The sequence below is a fragment of the Oculina patagonica genome, chromosome 13, assembly GCF_052425735.1.
Source record: "Oculina patagonica isolate OP01 chromosome 13, crgOcupat, whole genome shotgun sequence".
NCBI classification, from domain to species: domain Eukaryota; kingdom Metazoa; phylum Cnidaria; class Anthozoa; order Scleractinia; family Oculinidae; genus Oculina; species Oculina patagonica.
Window position 1 is genome coordinate 35173621 of NC_135770.1, and position 24204 is coordinate 35197824.

The window sequence follows — 24204 nt, forward strand, 5'->3', positions numbered from 1 at the left end:
CTCAATTGTCATGCCAAACTGCCCCAAATTTGACGTTACAAAAGCTAATGTTGTATTTGATCTTGAATACAAAGCTTCTAGTGAGGATGATGAAGACGAAGTTGTCAGCCCATCGGAAGACACAAAGCCTTTTGGAGAAGACGAAAACAAGTCTGACGATGAGGAGATCGTTGGTCGCTACTTTGAAACCCTGGGTACTAGCTCTCCAGCGCCGAAAGTGGACGAGCAGATAACGGAGCCGCCGCCCCTGGACACTGATCGGCTGATGCGGACCAGGCTGAGTATCTCGGCCAGATTTTTGTCTCGATCACACCAACCTGGACGGTATGCAAATTTTTGACACGAACATATTTGTTCACATACATGTAGAAAATATTGAGCGACACCTATCAGTGGCAGATAAAGGGGAGAGGCCTGGGCACCCGCCTTATTTTCAGGCCAAACCACGGCCTTTGGGCTAAGAACAACTATTTACGAGGGCAGTTTTTTGTTGCCCCCTCTTATTCTTGGAGTCTGGATGATCGGGCTCCCCACTTACCTGAAGGTATGGATCCGCCACTGCCTATAATGGGGTCCTTGTTTGGCAATGTTTAAACAAAATTACATTCAAATCGAATGAAACTTTTTTAATGCGCTAAAGCAGGAGAACATCAAGAGGTGCACAAATATACGAAGTATGAGCAGGGATGGTTAATCGTGGGGAAAGTTGTATTTGAGTTTGATAAAGAACGACTATCACGAAAAATTCAGACAAAGTTTTTCAAGATGAGCTATTCGAGAACCATTAGTTCAACATGGTGGATTGAAGACTCGGTATTTTCTGTTTATATTCTGCGAAATATTTGTTCTACCTTCTTCCTTCTCAAATATTACATAAAACTGTGGAAATTTTGGACCTGTGCGATAAAAATTTAAACTGCTGCATAATTTCGTTGTTTAGTGCTTAAATGTAGTGAACGAACAGCATTTCACAAAAAGCCATGCAGGTTATTTGTTTTATTTCTTCAACTGTTTGTTTGTCACTGTTTTCTTAGGACTGGCGCGATATCAACAAACCTAGATGAAGAGAAAAGCGACAATCATTATTCTAGTTCGGATGATGTAAGTAGTTTTGTTTGTTTTCACTCGCAATATTATTCAGAGGTGCTTCAAAGACTTCTTTATTACAACAGCGAACAGAACGTTTCAATTATTTCGTAATACCGTATATCTGTACGAGACAAACTAACTCCCGAGTTAGGATTTCGAGTTGGATTTCGAGTTAGGATTTCGAGTTGGATTTTCGAGTTAGGATTTCGAGTTAGGATTTCGAGTTGGATTTCGAGTTAGGATTTCGAGTTGGATTTTCGAGTTAGGATTTCGAGTTGGATTTTCGAGTTGGATTTTCGAGTTAGGATTTTCGAGTCAGGATTTTTTTTGACAAAGCAAAACCCATTACAATTATTGAAAGCTAACCGTAAACAGGCTAACCGAAGTGAATAGTAGGCTAACCGGAGTGCATAGTAGGCTAACTGGAGTGTATAGTAGACTAACTGGAGTGCATAGTAGGCTAAACGGAGTGTAAAGTACGGTAAGTGGCGGAAATCTTACAGTTGATTTCAGTTTACTTTGGCCGCCCGCTTTGCGATCCCAACTTCGGCTCGATTCACAAGTTTGCTAGTTGAGGAGAAACAAGACATACTGCAAGGAAGTCATGGCGATCTGAACTCAATAATTTGAAAGGAAACAAGGTAACGGTGTGAATATCCTAGCGACTCTTGCAGCTCAACTTCAAGTTGCAAAATACTTGCTTGAACAAATATACCAACATCAATAGAAACCTTACATTGTTTTAAACTGGTGCATATTAAAATCGTCTCTAATTATGTTATTAAAAAGGATTTTGCTACGCTAAACTGTTGGAAACAAATGTCATAAAAATAAAATATAAAAACATATAAAAGGTTCAAAACATTTGATGTTCAGCGAGCCGTGAACATGTTGTCTTGACAAATTTTCCCTGTCGCGTCGCGTCGGCTTCGATTAAAATCAAAATTTTACATAAGGATGGGTAAACCATCCAGTTTCATCCGGCTTACAAGGGCAGAAGACTTGAAATTGAAGATTTTGCCGCACAAAAATCGTGAAATATGTATTTTCATGCGGAAAATTTAAAATTTGACCAAATTTTTGCATGCAAAAAAATTATTTATCGGCAAATCACTTGCGTGATCGTTCATGCGAAACGTTGTCTTACACTTCAACTTTCCTTGACCAGTTCTAAAATCATTGAATTCAGATGGCCATGACTTTCAAACAGCAAGTCTTGTGTCTCGTCAACAAGCAAACTTGTGAAGTTTAATCGAGCCGAAGTTGGAAACTTTGTATCGAAGTTCGCAATTTGATTCGCAAACTCACAACGAAATTAGCCATGTTCTAAACGAGCAGGGGACTGGGCACGAACATATTTTCTCTTCGGTACAAACATTCAATATCGATTGAATTGAAAAATGGGGCATGTCATCTGAAAGAGCATTCAAAAATGTGTAAATTCACCAAATTTGACGGTTATTGGTTCAAACCCAAAGGCATGGTATACTTAGTATGGATTGGAGGGACAGGCTTCCTCCAATCCATACTAAGCTCTCTTATTTTAAAAGTGAACCATACCTTTGCGTTTAAATCAATAACCATCAAATTCGGTAAATTTACTAACTTTTGGATGCTCTTTCAGGTGACGTGCCCCATTTTCAATTTAATCGATACTGCATATTCGTACCAAGAAAAAATATGTTCGTACCCAGTCCACTGCTCGTTTAGAACATGGCCCATTGGCAACATCGTAACGAAGTTTACAATTTCCCAACGAACTTCGCAAAGTGGGCGGCCAAAGAAAACTGAAATCAACTGTAAAGTTTTGCTTGTTTCGGTGACTTCGTTTCATCCTGACTCGAAAATCCAAACTCGAAAATCCAAACTCGAAAAATCCAACTCGAAATCCTAACTTGAAATCCTAACTCGAAAATCCAACTCGAAATCCTAAACTCGAAAATCCAACTCGAAAATCCAACTCGAAATCCTAACTCGAAAATCCAACTCGAAAATCCAACTCGAAATCCTAACTCGAAATCCAACTCGAAATCCTAACTCGGTAAATAGGCAACCTCTATCTGTACTTCATCTCCTTTACAAGTATTACAAATTGCGACGAGAAGGCAAACCAAAGAAAACTCGCAGCACATCAAGCTATAGGCTAGTGGAATGATTTCTTTTTGTTGAGTTTTGACGCCTTTTCCTTCAGACCAAACAAGATCTTCAAAGGCGAAAGGAAGAAATGGCGCAAGCTGTAGAAGCTACTCGTAAACGACTGGAAGCTGTAAGTACAACTCTTCCCTCCTAAATTGTTCTCTGATTTGTCTTGAAGAATTAACCTCAGGCTAGACTTAGAACAGTCCCTGCCTTTTCTCAAAGATTAGGTACCTTAAGATTGGAGTACAAGTACGAGATTGAGTGCGAGTACGACTTTTTAAACCTGGTGCTTATGCTGTCGATTATCCCGTTAATCACACCAATCTTGTACCGATAGTGAATATTATAGTCTCCTTTTCAACTGGTGAGCAGCAGGGAGGAGTGAGGGCTCTGGGAATGTAACTAGATTGAAATTCATAAGTCGTACTCGTACTCCGATCTGAAGGTCGCTAAAAAATTGTCAAGCAAGCAAGAAGAGAAACGGGTAATCGGGAAAAAATGGCCGCCCGAAAACTGGGGCTATGCCCGAACCCAGTTCCTGTACGATTATTTTTTCTGCTCGCCATTAATCTCTTCCCCATAGCCCTTTCGTTTCTCTTAGCCGGCTTGGCACGAGAAAACGAAGGGCTCTGGGGACATAGGATTTTTGAATTAATTCGAAGTTTTTTGATTGACTGTTTGGAACAAAGAATTCCTAAACGGAAGTCGAAAACGTAACTACCCTCTCATACATTCTTTTGAAACGTCATGACTGCATACACGAAGAAGTCCTTAAGTCCTATAATCTAGGACTGGAAATCCTGTGTCCCCAGAGCCCTTCGTTTTCTCGTGCCAAGGCCCAGCCGGCTAAGAGAAACGAAAGGGCTATGGGGACGAGAATGTCTGCTCGCTTGTTGAGCTTTCTTGTTCGCTTGACGTCGTTTGATGGTATAGGAAATGCTTGTATTAATAGTTGATCACTTCTTAGGATTAAGATTTAACTTGCTTTTCAGCTGGGATGGAAAGCTAAAGAAGACATTCTGAAAAAGCTGCCAACAAGCACTACTGCTGCTAACACTACTACCGCAACATCAACAACAGTCACCACCTCTGTCTCGTCTACATCCAGTACAACAGTTACTGTAGCTTCTAGAATCAACACTGTAGCTACCTCTGTCTTGTCTACATCCACAACCGCGGTTACCGTAACTTCAAAGACCAACACTGTCGCAACTTCTGTCTCGTCTACACCTACTTCATCTGTTACTGCTGTTTCAAAGACAAACACCGTCTCTACATCCGTCTCGTCCACGCCAAACACGACTGTTATTGCTGCCTCAAAGACCAACGTTGCTACGTCTGTTTCGTTTACACCTAATACAGCTGTTACTGCTGCTTCTAGTGCTTCTAAAGATGGAGACAGTACACCTGTATCCAGCTTGACAGAGTCAAGTAGCAAGCCAGCTGTCATAACTAACTTACTTGAGGTACGGGAGGAAATTAATAACGTAATCCGCGTTAAGCCGTGCAAACGAATAGGGAGTGAAACGTGGTAACAAATTGGGTTTTGGGGTGGGGGAGGGGGAGGATAGTTGAACCAGAACTTTTCTGAAACTTGTTATATAAGCATTGAGCAAGGAACATTGTAGCCTGAGTAGACAGATGCCTCTATGTGAATGCTCCATGTTTTTTTTTTCTGCTGAGATTCAGACGAAAATATCCATACTGATGACGTAGCTCTTCAGAGATCCGTGCAGTGACTCTGATTGGTTGTTACTTTCATTTGAATTTTCGCGCGCAAGTAATAGCTCATCAGAGTCACTTCGCGGATCTCTGTAGAGCGACGTCATCAGTATGGAATTTTTTTTAGCTCAAACCTTAGACGTCAGACTCTGAGTAAAGGAAAAGATTGAGCGCGCGAAGATACACGTCGGTTTGCTCAATCTTCTTATCAGCTTGTTTTCGCATTTATGACCAACTTTAACGTACGGTAAGCGTAGGGTTCGAAAACACTTGAATTTTAGCTTGCCTGCCCTACGGCGAGTCTTAGTTAACTTTTTTACGGTTTAGTTGGCAGACGACTTGCCTGCCCATCGGGCAAGTCCCAGAATGAAAAGTTACCTGCCCGGCAGAAAAAATCTTCTTGTCTCGGACCGGATGGCACTTTTACAAGCCCAGTCAGTTTATTGTCTTTATAATGTCTTGCAGACACGATTAGCAGACGTACAACAGAATCATAAGGTGAGAGAAAAGGAACATACGGAGAAGAAAGAATTCCATGAAGCTAAGAAAGAGAATGATAAAAAGGATGAAGATACTGATAAATCCAAGCGTACTGCCTCGCATCTCATTGCGTTCTTCAGTCAGTCAAAGTCGCCTAAGAACAAAGACAAGGAAAAAGAAAACGCCAAGGAGAAAGAAAAAACAAAAACTAAGGATAAAGACAAAGAGAAAGGGCGGGCCACACCTCCCCCGGGGAAACAGACATCCGACGCAAAATCTGCCCCGGGGGGTAAACTTGAACGTAGGGGTTCCGAGGGAAAATCTTGGCGCAAATCGTTAGGGATTCTAGGGGGAAGTTCCAAGCATGACAAAGAGGAGAAACATAATAAAAGGCACTCTGATCCACGAGTCTCCACACCACACGATGTGGTCACGAAAAATTCTCAAACGACAACGGCCAAACATGATGAAAAGGCGGACAAATCGAACAAGAAGCAAACAGAGACGCGATCTTCTACGCCACCAGTGGACTTCCAATCAGGTACAGCAAAACATGGTGAAAGGACATTGAAAACTGTGAAAGAAGAAAAAGAACAAAAATCGACCAAGCCACAACCAGAGAGACGCTCTTCCAATCCGACAGCGGAACTCGCGCTTAAAAATTCTCAAGCTCGTCTTAAAACGAGCGAGACTGCTACATCGAGTTCGAAAAATGTTCCTTTAAGAGAGAAGAAAGGGCGTGTGACCAGTGATGAGCGGCGAGAGAAATCAAGATCATTAGGCGATATAGATAAGAGGCTTCACGCTATTGGAGAGGTGTCTATTTTAGATCCTAGCGTGCCTCCATCTAGAACAGTGGATACAATGGACATTCCAGACCAAGTAAAAACTGGAGAAAAAAGACCCAAGTCAAGCGCTGCTCTTCTAGAAACAACACCGCTTACCTCGAATACTCCGTTAGAACGAAAACCACTAGATATGAATGGTGTTCTGGGTATGAACAGCTTTAAAGAGAACAGTAATGTTTCTAACGGGACTTCGCGTGATGATAATACTTTGAAAAACACCAGCTCGGCAGCTGCAGCTGCGAGTAATGGTGAAAATTCAACGGAACTAAAACCGGCTTTGGACAAGAAGAAGGCTCCAGCCGTAGCGGGGTCTAGTGACAAAGTAATATCGGCCGCAGGCTCTACTGCCGAAAAAAGACCAAAAGCCTGGTCCCTAGACTCCGATATAAAGACGACCAGCAAGACTTCGTCACCCGCCAAAAGCTCACGGAGTGGGAGTGGGGCGAGCTTTATGTCAGATATCAGTGAACTGTCAGCTGAGTTGTCAGCGGCTATTGCGTCACCGCCGCCTGAGCCAATCAGATTGAGCATGTCTGAGGCGAACCTGTTGAGCACCAGTCCTCCTTCCGGTAGCAGACGGTCACCTATTGGTAAGGACCATGGTGAGAAATTCATTTTATTATTATCATGTCTTGTCTGTAACAGTGCTTGTGACTACCCTTTTAAATTGTTCTTCAATTGGCATAGGATTTTATAGACCGAAACTAATTGTGGAATTGCACGCAGTTAAGGCATCCTACTGATGAATAGTTTAAACGGCCATAAGATATTTACAGGAGCGACTATTGTGTTCGTTGTCTGTTCCCTTAGAATTTCTTTGCAAGTGTTACTTTTTAACCAATAAATTAACCTAATCTTTCAAGTGGTTGAAATGGGTGCAATTCACGCAGTATAATTAATGAGACTCTTTCTTACTGGTGAAGAATTGATTGAGTCGGTAAAGTGAAAAATTGTAACGCTAAATTCTTTTCTTGTAATTCTTGGAAAATGTTCTCACGTGTTATCATTGTACAACCTTGCAGATGGTGCTTGCGCGTCAGATGCCACAAAGTACGTGTCAGGAAACTCTGGAAAACCTTGTTCAAGCTTTTCAAAAGGTCGTGGACCTTCAGTCCAAGGTGAGCGAGAGTATCAACCCCTATGACGTCAAAATTAGTGACCATAGCAACTTATAAATGGACAACCTTGTCCTGTTTTTGAATTGTTATTGCTTTTGATTAGGAAGTCGCCCATGTACTGATTTGTTTTTGAAAATACACTTTTGAAGGAGAGCAGCGCCACCATTTTTTTGTAAATTTAATGGCTTTATGATGCAAATAAAACCAGGTTCAAATAGACGATTTTTTCTCTTTAGCTCCGTTTGTTTGTTGTACCATTTCAGACTACGTGATGTTACCCTGGAGAATGATCTCTTTTAAATTTAAACAAATTTTCCCCCCCCCTTGGAAATAAATGAATAATCTCCAGATTGATAAAGGAACAACTCTCTGCAGAGTATCACATGATCTGAAATGGGCAATTTACATACGAGGCCAAAGAGGTCTATTAAGGGCCTGGAAATTGAATTTTATGGTTGAAGTTAAGTCCTTGAATGAAGCTAGAGTCGATTTCGCGATCAAAGAAGTCTCGAAATTCGTTAAAATAGTTCTCAATTTACTTTGTCTTTATTTGCAGATCCTAAATGAGGAACCCTCGGACGAAAGCCATGAAGTGTTGTCGTACATTTCAAGCACGTTTTCAGCCATAGAGGATCAAATCCACGAATCGCGCCTTCGACGGCGACAATGGGAACTTACCTCTCTCCCCAGGGGTAAACCCGGTACAGTTTCCAGGCCTCTTGGTGGCGCGCTAAGTTTCTCCACTGGTAACCTGGATCAGCTTCTTCCAAAAGGACATGCGCAGAGAAGGAATTCTGAGTTTTCTCACTCTTCAATCCCAGAGGATGTAGAAATACATGAAGTACTACTGGAAAAATACTCGAACAGATTATTAGAGATGGTCGCTCAAAAGCTCAGCAAATGAGGATTGTGCGAACCATTGTGAAATTCATTTTCTATTAAAAAAAAGCCAGTACGTCGTAGAAAACAGTCCATTTGTTTGTAAAAATAGCCAACATCGAGCTTCGCTGGTTTATTTCGACTTGAAAGTGAACTTGACAAAGTGAAGGTTATTAGAGCAGTTTTCAATTGAATGTCGTAAAACCAAAACCAAAGTAATCACTCTAGCCAATCACAAAGTACAGACCATCCAGAGAAGCAATCAAAACTCGAAGCAAATACATGTAGCCGGCACGAAGCGCGGGAAAACATGCGCGAGCGCGTCATGATTGGTTTTGGTTTTACTTCTGATTGGCTGAAAAAGTGGCGCGAGGGTTTTAAACCAATCACAAAGCGTAGTAATGCAAAACCAATGTAAACGCGAATTACTTTCGACACTCAAGTGAAAACCGCTCTAGATGCGTCAGTTAAGGTGTAGTTTTTCATTTCGTACACAAAGCATTCAACTGTTGGGCGAGTAGATTCAGTCTCGTGAGCCCCACCAGTTTCAAATCACTCTTTCCGACTTGTGACTTAGGGAGGTTTATTATGAAAACATCATCTTTCAAGGGTGGAGATGTTTTCATATAAAGTTGTGTTACTTTTGAATTGATATTTTCTACGTTGATCCAAGAAAGGAAGAAATCATAATGAGAGTAGCTTATTAGCAGATTAGTAACTGAATGATTAGATATAGTGTTGTATTTAAAAGGAAAAACTATAAAAAGTAGCTGTAAATAAACCCTAAACTCTTTCCTTTGGCTTCCGTGTTGTACTTCTAGCATCCACTATTTTCATGGCAGTTTCTGTCATTCCAAGAAGATGTAGCCTGCATGCGTGCTGAAGTCTCCTATCTTCTCTGGTTCATGCGCAAAGGAAATAAATGTCTGTATAAAGGCTAGTTGTTCACGGGTCGGGAACCGGGAAAAAGAATATAGGATTTGGGGGAATTTGGGTCATTTGATTAAGGATTTATTGGAGGTGTTCTTCTATCGGCTTCGTCGCCAGCTACGAATAATCTATCAGACACACTAACATAGGATATTAGGCAAGCAAAGATTGGGGTCAATGATAAAATTTCGCTCGAAAATCAGGTGCATAATTTAATATATAATTTTTAAAATTTTTTTTTTTAATAGGTTTAAGATTTTGGGAATCACCGAGAATAAGAAATGGCTTAGGTTATCTAATTCTAAACCCCGAGTGATTGCCCCACCTCCCATTTCCAAGTCCCTATTCTCGTTTCCATTCTCTAGTTCCTATTCCTAGTTTTCAGTTTTCCTGATCCGTGCTTCCCGTTCCCCATTCCCACTCAATGTTTTCGTTTTCAAGGCATTCGGTTAGCTGGGGAGCTACCTTCGCTCGCCTTCGTCCCGCCTAATTATTTCCTCACTCACCCGCGTTATTCGCTCTCCCATATAAACTACCTAGAGCCTGGAACAGTCTATATTTCGCCCTGCTCCCCAAACCGAGCGCATGCAAAACAGGCTAATTCTACGTGTAAGCAACGTTCTTTTAGGGATTTCCTATAATAAGGCTTTATCGCGGAAAGTTATTTTCCTGATTCAGTGTGTTTTGACTTCTGAACTGAGATGGTCGGTTAGAGAACAATGTCGTCAAAACTTGTAGTTGGAGCTTTGGCAGGGGGTGGGGGTGGGGAGGAGGTGTCAATCGTGCCCTACTGACACTGGACTACAGCTTCCGGTTCGACCGAGTACTCGGTCACGCTTGGTCACGCAATCTATGTCATCTTCCGTGGCATTCAAGATGGCAGACGAAAGCAAGAGCAAGCGTTTTCGAAACGAACCTCGTAGCACGTTATCTTGCTATGCACTGCGACTCAAACCCGGACAAGAAGTGCGAGAATGTTTGCTAAAGTACGTTAAGGACAAAAAACTCGAGGCACCCTTCGTTCTTTCGTGTGTGGGAAGTGTGACTCAAGCTACTCTGCGCCTGGCCAACGTATCACGAGACACTCCGAATGAGGTGAGGAAAAAAAAAATCATAAAATATATTCGCCTGCCATTTCTGAAGGGCTTCTGATGCCTCTTCTTAAAATATGTCCGCTAATCTACAGAATGTGCATCGATCAGAAAAGCCGGCTCGTTTTAGTCCTTTTGGTCACGAGCGGCGAGTTTAATACCCAGAAGCGAGCCTGCCCGTTTAGCCTCGTGGCACGCGTGGAAATCGGGCGGAGAAAGTGACAGTCGCCCTCCCTCCGCGTGGTTCGCGCTCGCGCCCAAATTTAATTCTGGGTTACTTCTTGTGACGCTGCCTGGGTCGTTTGGCTCGTTTGCTGCACCATTGGCATTCAATTTCTTTCATAGTATATCCTTCACACACAAGCGGCCCGCATGCACAGGGAGGGGGGGGCATGAACCTCTAGCCAGACGAGCCAACCAGGCTACCAAATGCATAGTCCCAACCCAAGACTTCGGTAACTTCTGTTTGGCTTTCCAGGAAAAAAAATTGGAGGTGGGGGTGTCAATTTTTGGATTACAGTGAGGGAAGGGGGGGGGGGGGGAGTATGTTTTGGCCCTTGAAGAGGGTGCAGGGGGGGGGGGGGGGTTTATTATATTTAACATAGGCTTTCTACTTTCTTGCCAGTCTCTCCCTGCCCTCCTGTGTTAATAATGAGCAGTCCCTTATTATTATGCCTGTATTCTGGTGTTTTCTTTTTCAGATAATTGAAGTCAAAGGAAGGCACGAGATTGTCTCACTTGTTGGAACACTTGCAGATGAGGGGCACCTCCATGCGTCGCTTTCAGACAAAGACGGCAAGGTCATAGGTGGCCATGTTATGGGAAACATGATAGTTTTTACTACTGCTGAAGTTGTCATTGGAAACTGTGACATGTTATCATTTACCAGAGAAATTGACGATGAGACTGGCTTTGACGAGCTTGTTGTGAAAGAGAAATAGGGATAAAATTTTAATACTTTGAAGAAGTTTTATATTGTGTTCCCAGGGGGAAGTACTCAGGTATGTTTTGGGGGGTATGTGCTGCCCATGTTTCCAAAGTAGCACCCCATTTAAGAAAGAATTTGCGTTAAAAATGATACCGTGTTCTAGAAGAGGGTCAATTTCTAGCACTCCATTTTGGCTGTTGCTAATTTGAAACTTCCGGGCACGAAATATCATACCCCATTCTAGAAATTGTCTCTAAAAGGATACCCTGTTCTAGATCAAGAGCCCAGAAACATGACCCTGTTGGGCGGCACATACCTGTATGGGTACTTAGGGGTAGTTCCCCCGGATTGTGTTACTTGAGCTTTTGCAAATTAACTCAGGCAGCTTTGGAAGTAACCTTGTCAATATCCACGTTTATGAGCTTATAACAGTGTGTTGTAAAATTTTGAAAAATGTATCAGTCTGTACAAGTTTTAAGGCCAGTTTAATTATAAAGACAGTCACATTTTCAATGCTGAGTTTTGTATGTGACTGGCCAAAATACCTGTATACCCAAAAATGTTATTTTTACAAGCTTAAATGTTTATAAATCTTGTCATGTGTCTTTTTCTGTATCCAGCTTTTGGAATTTTGCATTTAAAACATTTTGGCAATAAAACACATGCAAATTTTGCCATTTCAAATTATTTAAAGCCCTGGGTATGTTTTGGGTGGATCCAAATCTTCAGGTAAGAGGGGGCCCAATCATCCAGACCATGCAATGGGGGAGGGGGGGACACTCTCAAAAATTATTTTTATCAGCCAGTCAGGCCTCAGTTTGGCCTAAAAATAAGGTGGGGGCCTGGGCACCCCAGGCCCCCTACCCTAGATCTGCTACTGGTATGTGCTGCCAGGGTCTCCAAATCACATGCTTTAAAAAAGAATTTGCATTCAAGATAATACCCCATTTTAGAAATAGGTCAATTTTTTTATACACTGCTCTAAAAATTTAGTAAATTTCAATAGCCTGTTTTTTTCTATAAAAAAGTTATTTCTTTGTTTGTTCCATTAAACCAGTACATCAAAATACAACATTTATTCTGCTTCTACACAGATCAGCCCACATTATTGCTTCGATTTCAAACAGAAGATAAAGCTGTGATTGGCAATTTCTTTATTTGCCATCTTAGAAACTTTAATGAAACGTTTGCCCTTGATATTATATCCCATTCTAACAAATGTCTCTAAAATGGAACCCCATCCTTGATCAGGAGTCCCAAAATCACAACCCCATTGGGGTGGCACACACTCGTGTAGGGATTTTGGGGGAGTACCCCCTCCGCCTGTTTTTTTAAAAGAATTGTTTGAGAGGGGTGTCGTTGTTATGGGGAGTTTTTAATGGGGAGATTTTTTTTTTGCGCGCCCAAGGCTTTTTACCCCAAAAAAAAAAAAGACCACCCCCCCCCCCCCCAGCAAGTCAAGTCCGACATTCATGACTCAGTAGGTTTTTTTGGCTGAGCTCTGGTGTCGAGAATATCATGTATGATATTTTCGGACTTTCAATCAGAACTTTCCAGGGTTACTTGTTTCCCAACTGCCAGTCAAGGGGTAAAATAGCCTGTTCCAGGCTCTCGGTTTGTGGGGGAGAGCTAAAAAGGCATGCGAGGAGGGAAAGAACGTGCGCTCGCCCGCTTTTTTCGCCCTTCCCCACAAACCGAGAGCCTGGAACAGGCTAGGGGAACAATGACTGTCAGTATGATTAAGAATAGAAGTGAGGGTGCAATAAAAGATGTCTGTTTTATCTATTAAAACCTTTATCATGAGCATATATTTTGAACTAAGATTATGTATGTATTGTTATAAGAATACAGTTCTTGATCAATACAACCAATACTTCCAAGGAAAATTACAGAAAATGTGCTTTGAACACCATCGTGGTAAACTGCAGAGCCTTTTCCAACGAATTTTAATTCGCTGATCATTCAAGTTAAGTCTCAGAAGTCAGTTTAAAGTTTATAAAAATGTTTGACAATCGTTTTGATATAAACTTGGTCGGTGATCTGTCTTGTATTCACTCATCCCCGATAGATTTGGCCGCTGCCTCGATAAAGTTTGCAAGTTTGACATCATTGTCCGACAGACCGCTGCAGTCGTGTGTGCTGAGTGTGATTTGTACCTTGTTGTACACGTTGAACCATTCAGGATGATGATCCATTTTCTCGGCTTTCAGAGCTACACGTGCCATGAAACCAAAAGCTTGGTTGAAATCTTTGAACAGGAATTCCTTGTAAATGGCGTCCCTTCCTTCGACCTCTGTCCACCCAGATTTGCGTAAGGACGGAAGAATCGTATTTCTTTCTTCTTCGTCAAGTTTCTGACGTTTTGGGGCTGACATAGTTGGATTTTTTGGATAAAAGAATTGTACTAAAATGTGTTCTGTTCACAACGGAGCCGAAGAGAATGGATGGGAACGAAAAAGTACCTAGGGAGGGGTAGGTCGGACGTCCGCTTTTATTTTCTACAATAATCTACAATAGGAAATAACGCTGGAAATAAATTACAGAACAGCCATTACATTGCATTTGGTTAAAATTTTTATACAAAGTTCAAGGTTAATCATACGATGTAAAATAAAAGACTCATCTGAAGACTTTAATTCTTCACCTAGCAGAATCACTTTCCCCTCCCTGACATGGAAAAATATGCTCCTCGCCTCGCGAAATTTTTCCATGTGACTCTCACACGAACCAATCACGTAACGAGAAGCCGTAGCTTTCCCGCCAAATTCGTTCTCCCGGGAAGAAGCAAAGCTGTTAGTCAGTTGAGTGAATCCATCGCGAAAATGTCTGGTTTTGACGAGCGTCCAGTGTATTTTAGTGATGCTTTTGGCTCTGAGGAGCAAGCAGATGAGCGAGAAGTGAACAGAATCAGCGCCAAGAAGAGATTCAGGGAATTTATTCGCGAATTTCACGAAGGAACATTCAGCTATGCATACCGGTAAACAAAATGGCGCTAACTAGCGTGCTCGATCGAAGTTCATCTTTGAGAACCAACTCTTGTTTTATTTCACTAACATGATAGGTTACACTTTAAAACCTTCTAGACATCAAACTGTGGCTATTCTAGAGTAATTTCGCCAAAGGATCGCAAAAACTTGGTGCTTTTGTTAGCTTAATTGTTTCTCGATGTAAAATTATACCTCAAGCATGTGCTATTTGCTAATGTTTTTTTCCACGCGCTGCAAGATTGCTTGTCTTCATTCTAAATAATCTTTTTCTTCTTTTCTGCCTATCTAACAGTGATCAGCTTAAAAGACATTACAACTTAGGACAGTACTACCTTGAAGTTGATCTTCAAGATTTGACAAGCTTTGATGAACAACTTGCTGATAAACTTACAAAGAGCCCTGCAGAATTTCTTCCTTTGGTGAGTATCATAGCAATTTATTAACTTATTTCAAGTTTGATTTGCGGTCTGAAGAAAGTGATTACAGCTTTATAATTATATTAAAACTTTACATCCATGCTTTTTAAATATCTTAAGAAAATATTAGAAATGATGTTCTCGGACATAATCCTTAATTTCTGACCGAAACTAGACAGAAATAATATTCTCCTTGATAAACCCATTCATTTCTTATAATGCTGTTATGAGAATTTGGCAATACTTTAAAATAATATGGTCAAGTAGAGGAGTAATTTGTTAAAAAATATTGTTCTTGTCACCAGTTTAATTGATAGCATATTATTTGATATTTTAGGAAGAAATTAAACATTGATCAGTCTTGGTATTTTAAAAAAATACTTAAACATATCTGTAATGGTTTAATATTATTTTGTAGTTTGAAGATGCAGCCAGAGAGATGGCAGATGAGGTTACCAAGCCACGTCCGTTGGGAGAAGAGGAAGTACAAGACATTCAGATCACGCTAAAGTCTGATGCAAACCCTATGAGTGTCAGGGAGCTTAGGGTATGTTGTTACTGTACATCATAATTACAGTGGCTAGGAGTCTATCTCCAGTCTCTTAGAGGAAATGTATATTGTCACTTTCCAGCATCTTAGCCTAATCAAATAGCCAACAAACTTAACAATTTGCTTATATGTCTTTTAATCTTTTTCATAACATCACGGATTTCCAATTGAATAGACTAAGTTCGAGTTTGCATTTGGTCTAGCAATACTTTGCTGAAAATGTTACATTCCATTTTATTTACTTTTATCTGCTCATTGTATATTGTTGTTCTTTTTCAGTCTGAGCAAATGGCCAAATTGGTGAAGATTCCAGGCATCATCATCAGTGCTTCAGCCATTCGTGCAAAGGCAACCAACATAACCATCCAGTGCCGTTCCTGTCGTAACACTATTTCCAACATCCCTCTTAAGCCAGGTCTGGAAGGATATGCCATGCCTCGCAAATGCCCCAGGTAAGGACTTAAAACTTCATAGAGCTTGAGCACTAGGTAACATTGTGTTACAAAATAGATATATGAAAGACATATATGTGAAGCCTGAACGGAAAAAGTGATTAAAAAGTGCTACACATTTGTGGAGAGAAGTGCAGAAGTTGTATGTTTGATAACAATAAGGACTGAAAAGGTTAATTATTTTATTTTTTTGACAGTGATCAATCTGGCCGCCCACCATGCCCTTTGGACCCATTCTACATCATGCCTGATAAATGCAAGTGTGTTGATTTCCAAGTGTTAAAACTGCAAGAATCTCCAGATGCAGTGCCCAATGGAGAAATGCCGCGACATATGCAGTTGTACTGTGACAGGTGAATTGTTGTTGTTGACCATTGTTTATATCCCTGAGGGATTGCTATGCAAAGTAATGGTATACTTTACAAGTCTCTGGTTTAAATTTTTAATTATGCATTTGCCTTTTTGTCTTTTTTTCCCCAAGATATTTGACAGAGAAGGTAGTCCCTGGCAATAGAGTTACTGTGATGGGAATTTATTCAATCAAGAAAGTTGCACAGAAAAGTGATAAGGTAGGGTTTCAAAGTCAAAGGACATTGAATGAGATTAAAAACAGCTTGGTAGCAATAATGTTAAAACAATTCATTTTGTATAGAAACATTTTGACTATTTTTGTCCAAAGCTACCTGTTGATCACATAGTATTTCTTTTCAGGATCGTGATGGCGTTGGTGTTGGTATCAGGAAGCCATACCTCCGTGTGGTCGGTATTCAGGTTGATACAGAAGGCCCAGGCCGCAGCTCTGGAGCACCCCTGAATCCTCTCGAGGAAGAAGAGTTCAACAGATTTGCCAGCAGACCTGATGCTTTTGAGACAATAGCAAAAAGTATTGCTCCATTCATTTATGGAAGTGAAGATGTTAAGAAGGCTATTGCATGTTTGCTGTTTGGAGGTTCTCGCAAAAGGTTTGAGAAAGATTTTGACATGGTCTATGTGGGTTAATTTAAAGATTACTCACTTAATTTATCATTCTCATGCTTAGGTAGCACATAAGGTCATTAATTGTAAGATTAACATTATTTGCAATCACTACAAGGAATGAGTTCACATTAAAAAAATTCAGATTATCAAAAACCCATGCATTTCTTGGCAAAACATTTGTGGAAATTTGATATTCTGTATTAAGTATCTGTGCTAGGCATATAAGTGGACTGGTCTCTGCATCAAGAGGGCCTGTGCCAAGCCCTGGGCAGGGTAATTGTGATGTTTGGGGCAGGGGGGTACTTTCCTTTCTCAGCACCAATGACTCCTCAATAATCATACATGTAGTTACATGCTCCATCACTCCATTCTACAGAAGAGCAGAGTTAGTGCCATTACCAAGAACCATTTAGATCCAACTTCTCCCTTTGACTGGAGTTGAATGAGCTTAATTACTTCTTTATTGCAAATTTTTTAAGTTATCTCTTATTTTGTAGACTCCCTGATGGACTCACTCGACGTGGTGATATCAACGTGTTGTTGCTTGGTGACCCTGGTACTGCTAAGAGTCAGTTGCTAAAGTTTGTAGAGAAGGTTTCTCCGATTGGTGTGTATACATCAGGTAAAGGAAGCAGTGCCGCAGGGTTAACGGCATCTGTCATGAGGGATCCTGCGTCACGCAACTTCATCATGGAGGGTGGAGCCATGGTACTAGCTGATGGTGGTGTGGTCTGCATTGATGAGTTTGATAAGGTAAACACTGCTTTCTGTTTGTGTAATTTTACATTGTGTAGTTTCATAAACTATCCATACCTCCCCCCTTTTTTTTTTTTTTTTTTTTTTTTTTTTTACCCCCCCCCCCCCCCCTTTTTTTTTTTGGGGGATTTTTTTCCTAATAACCATCTGACCAAGGCAATTGTCACTGAAGATCACAAGACTATGTTATTGTTCATAATGTTCTTGTTTTTCACCTCTGTAGATGCGCGAAGATGACCGTGTTGCTATTCATGAAGCTATGGAACAGCAAACAATTTCAATCGCCAAAGTAAGGCACAATTTTTTTTAGAAATCATTGTCATCTTGAATGGTATAATTAGTTTCCTTTCATTTATTAACTCTCTGTTGACTTCAAACAATTTTTAATCTTTGTTGTTGTTGGTTTTTCCCCAAACCTTTACTTTTTTAGGCTGGAATCACCACAACATTGAACTCGAGATGTTCTGTGTTAGCTGCGGCAAACTCTGTCTTTGGTCGCTGGGATGAAACTAAAGGAGAAGAAGTAAGAGGACTTGACCTTAATTTAACAATTCTGTTCATTAATTTTTTGCTTTTGAAAAATTTCTTCTACAATTACCGGTAATCATTGTTATTTCCATTTGTTTCCAGAACATTGACTTCATGCCAACAATATTGTCCCGTTTTGACATGATTTTCATTGTCAAGGATGAACATGAACAGAACAAAGACATGGTAAGATGTTATAGAATTCTGTGAGCCACTGGGAGATTGATAGTAAAAGGTGACAGTTACTTGTGAAATAACATAGCTCGTGGCTAGTCTGATGCGGCAGTTCGTCCTGGCCAAGGGACTCTTCAGAGACCTTTCTGCTTTGGCAGACTCGTTGAGCATTGCACTTAAAGTCCCATAGTTCGCAAACAAATTGATGACAGCAATCTTGCCTTGCATTGCACAAGAGTTCCCAACTGCACAAAATCACGAGTTAAATTGACAATAAAAGTTGACATTCACTTGCCAAATTACATAGTTTGCAGCTAGTTTGACGCAGCATTTTGTTCCATTGAAAGGTGAACAGTGACGGCTTATAAATATTATTACTAACTAATTTTATTTCTTTTCTGATCCATACAGCGTCTTGCCAAACATGTTATGCAAGTCCATCTGAATGCAGCACAAATTGGACAAGCTCAAGAAGGAGAATTGAGTCTGAACTTCATAAAGAAGTACATTGGTTACTGTCGCAAGTATGTAATTAAAATTATTATTATTATTTAATTAGTTCACCTCAGGACAATGAAAATATTATGTCGTGTTTCACAAAAGCTTGTTACTTGAAGCAAGTTTAATTTCTTTTCCTTCCATTTCTTGCAGCAAATGTGGTCCCAGGGTGTCTGAGGAAGCTGCCCAGATGCTCAAGAATCGCTATGTTCTCATGCGAAGTGGAGCGCGCGACTATGAGAAGGATGCTGAGAAAAAGATCAACATTCCCATCACAGTCAGGTAAGGGTCAAAATTTTATAGATGGTGGAGAAAACAGCAGATTTTCAGGGGGGGGATAAAGGGGGAGGGTGCAGGGGGTGCGCACCCCTCCCTGAGATGACCCACGGCTAACTATTTGCTTTTAAAATTTTTTTACGTCACCTGTCAGTTCCCGCCAATAATTCCTTAGTGGAGCATCCCCTCCTAAGAAAAAATCCTGGATGGGCACTTCCTCCTTTGGAAGAAAAATCCTACATCCGCCCACAATTTTGCAGTCTATTATTAGGTCATTTACGTTAACTTTGTGTTTTCACATATCTGCCTTTCAGACAACTAGAAGCAATTATCAGGATTTCCGAGTCTCTGGCAAAGATGAGGTTACTGCCTTTTGCTACAGCAGCTCATGTTGAAGAAGCGCTCAGGCTTTTCCAAGTGTCGACTCTGGATGCTGCTATGTCTGGAAGCCTTTCAGGTAAATTAACATTCAACTCTAATATTATTCTTTGGCACACCTTAGGTGTGGGCGACTTGAAGCTTGTAAATCAAAAGTGCAAGTAAGTGACCCTTTAATAGAGCTACTGTACAATAAATTGCCTTTGATCCACTTTTTTTCGACTTTTTTGCTTGTTTACAAGCAAAAGGAAGGAGAATAGCGGTTAAGTTGTTCCATCTCGAACCACATTCTTGTAAACTCTCAAGGGACTGCTTTAATTTCTCAAGGGAATATTTTAATTTCTCAAGGGATTACTTTCCACTGTGGGTGATCACTTGCAATCTCATAGAAAAAACGTGACTTGTCAAATTTACAAACGTTATATAACAATTTTAAGGTCATTGCCCTGTATTGCATTGCGCATCGTTACTGTGCAGAATATTACTCGTAATTAGCGTGCGCACTTAAACAAAATGGCGGCTTTTTTCTATGCGGCTTAGTCCGCGAGAGAAGTAAATTGTCGCTTTCTCGAAAACGAGTCTGGTGACCTATCAATTTTTTCTCATATTTTGGGTGTAGCGATCAAATTCTTTCTGTAAAACAGATCAATTCTTGTGTTTGAAAACTAAATAATCGCTAAAAACATGTACTTTGCTAGTACTCGCAGAGGAATTTTAAAGGAATTATATGGAATATACAAGGTCTTCCCGCTCCTAAACGAATCTGGTGACCCCCCTTTTTTATTTCAAAATTTAAGTTCCCTTAAAGTAATAAACCAGTAGGCGAAGTTTGGTTAAAAATCTATGTTCAGTTCTATTTCAGGGTAATGACCTTAAAAGTGACATGTCAGCTTTCTTATCTCAACGCACGTGTGTCTGAAAGGCGATCTATAAAAAGCGTTGCACTAACAATGGATTGCGTAACTAACGCTAAAACACGAATAAATAATCACTAGCACTTACATCGTTTAAAAATTACAAACGTCAAAAATAAACCATACCAAAAAAACTCGCTCTTTTCAAAGATATTATTGAAGTTAAAACAAATGCAAGAGATGGGGGCTTCTTTTAGCTTAGAAGCGGTTAAAAATTAGGCCAAATTTGGTTGCTACAAGCGCCATTTTGCAATGTTAATGATTAGCGCTTTGCAATCTGAGTCGATGTGACCTTGCGTTGACAGCAATGTTGCATGAATCGGCTTTACAACATGCGATCGTATCTAAGCAGTTCAGATCTTGGTGAAATTTGCACTGTTTATTTGTGTAATGTTGAGGAATATGTGTATAAATACCCGGCGCGGACGAGCCATTTTTGACAAAATTATATGGCTGCATTTCCTCCGCAAAGATAGGAAATTGTTAAACTAAACTACAAAGCAACTGTAATGATAAGTTTGAAGAACAATGTACAGGATAAACCTTCGACTCATACTTCATGCAAAAAAGTCGGTATCTCGAAGAGACTTTGATTTGTCATTGTAAGCGGAGTCAGTTTAGGGATGGATTATTTGTATCAATGGCACTTCTTATAACTATTATTTGTTTCAGGAGCAGAAGATTTTACCCCAGAACAAGATGTTGAGGAAGTCAGACAGATTGAAAAGCAAATCAAGAGAAGATTTGCCATTGGAACTCAGGTAAAGACTAAAGCAATGTGCAGCTAGTTTATGTATATGCCATAACTGAAAAACGCATTATTACGGAAGTGCTACATGTAGTGGGAGTTTTAGGAACCCTCTAAAGAAATGCATCATTGACCCTAGTTGATGAACGAAATACACCCTCTCTTAACCAATCCAAATTCAATTATAATAAATTATTTTGCCTTGTAAGTTTGAGGGTAACTAATGCCTTCCCTTCTCTCCTAGGTTTCTGAACAGAGAATAATTCAGGATTTTGAAAAACAGGTAAGATCACTTGAACTCAAATTTAGAGTACTGTAAATGTAAAAATTTAATGAATGATCAGAATGTTGCATTAATCCCTTCTTTTCTTTAAAACTCTTACTTTTTACATTTAGGAGAAACATCAATTACCAAAAGATGTGACAGTTTTTGTTTTACTTGTATTTTTATTCTTTTGCTTCTCTCAAATTCATTGCTTATTTTTTTCTTTTTATGTAACAGAAATACTCTGAGCGTGCCATCCACACTGTTATTTACATCATGCTGAGAAGAGGCGAGCTTGAACACAGATTTCAAAGAAAGGTTCTCTACAGAGTCAAATAATCAGACCATTCCTGTTAACAATGACCAAGCTTGAAGAGTTGATGGATCTCTAGGGACAAGTCTTCAATATTGTTTTGTCAATGTCATATTTCTCTTCACTAAAGGACTTTATGGAGTTTTGAATCCTCAGTTGTGTAAAAAAGCTGCAAAATAAGTTGTCAAAGCAACAAAATCGCTTACAGCCTGTGTCAAGGAGGAAGTCATAAAAGAACGCTTGTGTATACAGTGTACATGTATAATGTTGTGTAGAACTTTGTTAATAAAATGAAGAACATTTGATACAAAACTAATGTCAGTGAATATTAACACTACCCCCCCCCCCTGCACCTAAGAGATGCATTTGTCATTACACAGCCAACAAGTGCCATTTATGGCAATCTTTTTAAAGCACTTGTAAACCAATATTTTTCATGCAATCAAACAAGAGTGAGCACTTAACAGTTCTCCAATAAACGTCACGCTTTTTATGGTGACTGTCATCTCATTAGCATAAATGTTTCAGCCCGAGCACTAAATTATCAACTTTGAAAATTTTACAAACTTTTTGAGAATGTATGGCCTCATTAGTGATGTTGCCACCCATCAATTTTGCAGTTTTTAAAGCTAATATATCCTTCAATATTACAGGCAAAGGGTTTTGCACTTAACTAAATTTCACTTGTAGCTTCCTATAGAGATGCTCTTTGAGCCTGTCTGCAATTTTTCCTTCCCATGTAGGAAAGAACGATTGCCTGAGGAGCCCAAAGAACGTCTGCACAGGAAGTTATGAAATATGACAAAACAGGGAGCTGGGTGCTTATGACAAACTTATAAGGAATCCTTTTCATAAACCAAAAGTTTTATCCAAACTGGCTTGCACCAACAAAACTTAAATAAACAACAACCCACACAAGCTGCATTGCTACTTGTTTACAAGAGTTTTATTGTTACCAGCATTACCTTTTGGCTGGATCTACAAAAACAATACTATGTACTGGTTGACATGAAAACTTGAGTTCAAGATTGCTTTGCGAGCCTCCTATGCAGCCCCTCTTTTGACTTCTCATGCAATCTTCCCTTGGGAAGAAAAATACCAGTGAGGAAGAATCAATTACGCAGCATCAGCAGAGAGTATGCGAAGGAGGTTTAAGTATGCCATGTACAAACTTTTCTTTCATAGTATCAGACAAACTGGACAACAAAATAAATCATTTATAAAGTTCCATCCAATTTGCACTCCTTTCATCTGACCTCTGAGTGACATGTATGGAAATAGCACCATAAATTTGTGTACTTAATTCACTCACAAAAGACTTTAACATGGTCTCTTGTTCACAGCAACTCTTAAGATTCGCTATCAACAGTCATTTTGCTGTTACAATATACACCTTGACGTAACTTAATAATAACTATAAGCTAATATGTTAAACGACTGGCAATAAAGATTTATCTTACTTTCACAATAATATTTCATTCATTAGAAAATTAAGATACCAATGAAATTGCATTGACGGCTATAAATTGCTGTAAATAATTGCAACAATTTGTAGCCAGCAGCAATAACTATTGTAACAGCATACACTCTTCACTTTAACTGATAACATCCAAACTTACTTAACACACATCAAACTACGATAATGCCTCTTTTTCAGAGGAAACTAAACATTATAAACAGTAATCACAACAGTGCTATTTTGTACTTCATGTTCAGGGATAATGTACAGTATGTACCTGAGGCTAGAAGCAAGTTAGTCTTACTATCATCTAAATTATCCACTTTCTTTGCACCCTGATATTCGAGGGTAAGTTTGAATAATGTTATTAAAATACACACACGTGGAACACTCACTGCTCCACAATCAAAAACAACTACAAATCAAAACTTTCACTTCAGTGGAAATAAACACATAGTCTACTCAAGAAATAAAGGTTCCTTCTTGAAGTTGAAAAGATAATCAGCCAATGATGTTCACTGAGGCAGAGGGCTAGGCATTGGCTGGCTATCTTCCACAACAGCTGACTTTGTTCTCGAGGATCTATTAATTTTCCTTTAAATTTAGCTTCACTACTGTCAGTTAGCAAATAAAATACAAAGTGTTGTAAAATGTGCTGGTTACATTGTAAAATTTTTCAAGGTGCAGGAAACTTACCTAAACTGCTTCATACTGTATGTTCACTTGCATTTTTTAAAAAGATAACTTGAAAAAAAAAACTATAGATTTTAACATAAATAATTTCAGGCACAAAGAACTCCAAGAGCATATAAAAGTTTTCAAGGTAATGTTAAGCAGTTTGTTCTTACTGAGAGTAAGAATAGTTAATCTATGGAACATTACTAACAGTAAACTGTGGAATCTTTGATGCCACAAAAGAGTTGCCTCCTTGTTAAAAGAAAACAAAAATATTTTAACATCAAGGAGGATTTGATCTTTTATAAAGACAAATTGCATCACAAACAAAGAGTTCATATCAAATGTGCAATACCAGCTTGGTACAAACGCCAGGGGTGGTTGTTAAAGTTAGTGATCCATTGTTTATTTCTTTCCTTTTGCTTTCTGTGGACCTCTTGGAGGTGTGACAGGTCGGCCAGAGTTTAATCCACCATACTGGTACTTTGCTTTCTTTTCTGACGGCTTTAGAATCTGTAGCGAGGATGGAAAATTTTAATGATTTTGTAAAGCAATAACATAAACATTAACACCACCTTGTCAAAAAGACTGCCACAATATTTCTTGCTTCATC

General features: G+C 39.7%; 5 protein-coding genes across 5 annotated transcripts in view; 3 read left to right on the forward strand and 2 right to left on the reverse strand.

Moving 5' to 3' along the window:
* Nucleotides 1–9070, forward strand: part of LOC144634847 (uncharacterized) — a 31638-nt gene extending 22568 nt beyond the window's left edge. The window contains 9 exon segments of the mRNA XM_078493890.1: nucleotides 75–324; nucleotides 1035–1101; nucleotides 3281–3355; nucleotides 4221–4694; nucleotides 5416–6880; nucleotides 7301–7319; nucleotides 7321–7396; nucleotides 7953–8438; nucleotides 8719–9070. Of these exon segments, the coding sequence (XP_078350016.1) occupies nucleotides 75–324; nucleotides 1035–1101; nucleotides 3281–3355; nucleotides 4221–4694; nucleotides 5416–6880; nucleotides 7301–7319; nucleotides 7321–7396; nucleotides 7953–8300 (2774 nt within the window). The 3' untranslated portion in view covers nucleotides 8301–8438; nucleotides 8719–9070.
* A 935-nt stretch (nucleotides 9071–10005) lies between these two features.
* On the forward strand, nucleotides 10006–11251 carry LOC144635997 (bifunctional protein GlmU-like). Its single transcript, XM_078495132.1, has 2 exons — nucleotides 10006–10300; nucleotides 10998–11251. Exons 1-2 carry the CDS (start codon nucleotides 10058–10060, stop codon nucleotides 11235–11237), a joined length of 483 nt encoding a protein of 160 aa, XP_078351258.1. The 5' UTR covers nucleotides 10006–10057; the 3' UTR covers nucleotides 11238–11251.
* Nucleotides 11252–13000: 1749 nt separating this feature from the next.
* On the reverse strand, nucleotides 13001–13652 carry LOC144634477 (pterin-4-alpha-carbinolamine dehydratase-like). The gene has a single exon (XM_078493428.1). It carries the CDS (start codon nucleotides 13597–13599, stop codon nucleotides 13276–13278), a length of 324 nt encoding a protein of 107 aa, XP_078349554.1. The 5' UTR covers nucleotides 13600–13652; the 3' UTR covers nucleotides 13001–13275.
* A 344-nt stretch (nucleotides 13653–13996) lies between these two features.
* Nucleotides 13997–21565, forward strand: LOC144635311 (DNA replication licensing factor mcm5-like). Its single transcript, XM_078494422.1, has 17 exons — nucleotides 13997–14201; nucleotides 14504–14630; nucleotides 15046–15174; nucleotides 15457–15629; nucleotides 15827–15982; nucleotides 16111–16198; nucleotides 16341–16591; nucleotides 17105–17360; nucleotides 17587–17652; nucleotides 17794–17886; nucleotides 17994–18077; nucleotides 18477–18589; nucleotides 18717–18845; nucleotides 19154–19296; nucleotides 20804–20892; nucleotides 21124–21162; nucleotides 21382–21565. The coding sequence occupies exons 1-17, from the start codon at nucleotides 14047–14049 to the stop codon at nucleotides 21481–21483; spliced, it is 2193 nt and encodes a 730-aa protein (XP_078350548.1). The 5' UTR covers nucleotides 13997–14046; the 3' UTR covers nucleotides 21484–21565.
* Nucleotides 21566–23214: 1649 nt separating this feature from the next.
* The window catches only part of LOC144634850 (serine/threonine-protein phosphatase PP1-beta catalytic subunit), a 12544-nt gene continuing 11554 nt past the window's right edge, over nucleotides 23215–24204 (reverse strand). Inside the window, exon 8 of the mRNA XM_078493893.1 lies at nucleotides 23215–24104. Within this exon, the coding sequence (XP_078350019.1) occupies nucleotides 23997–24104 (108 nt within the window). The 3' untranslated portion in view covers nucleotides 23215–23996. The remainder of the gene's footprint in view (nucleotides 24105–24204) is intronic.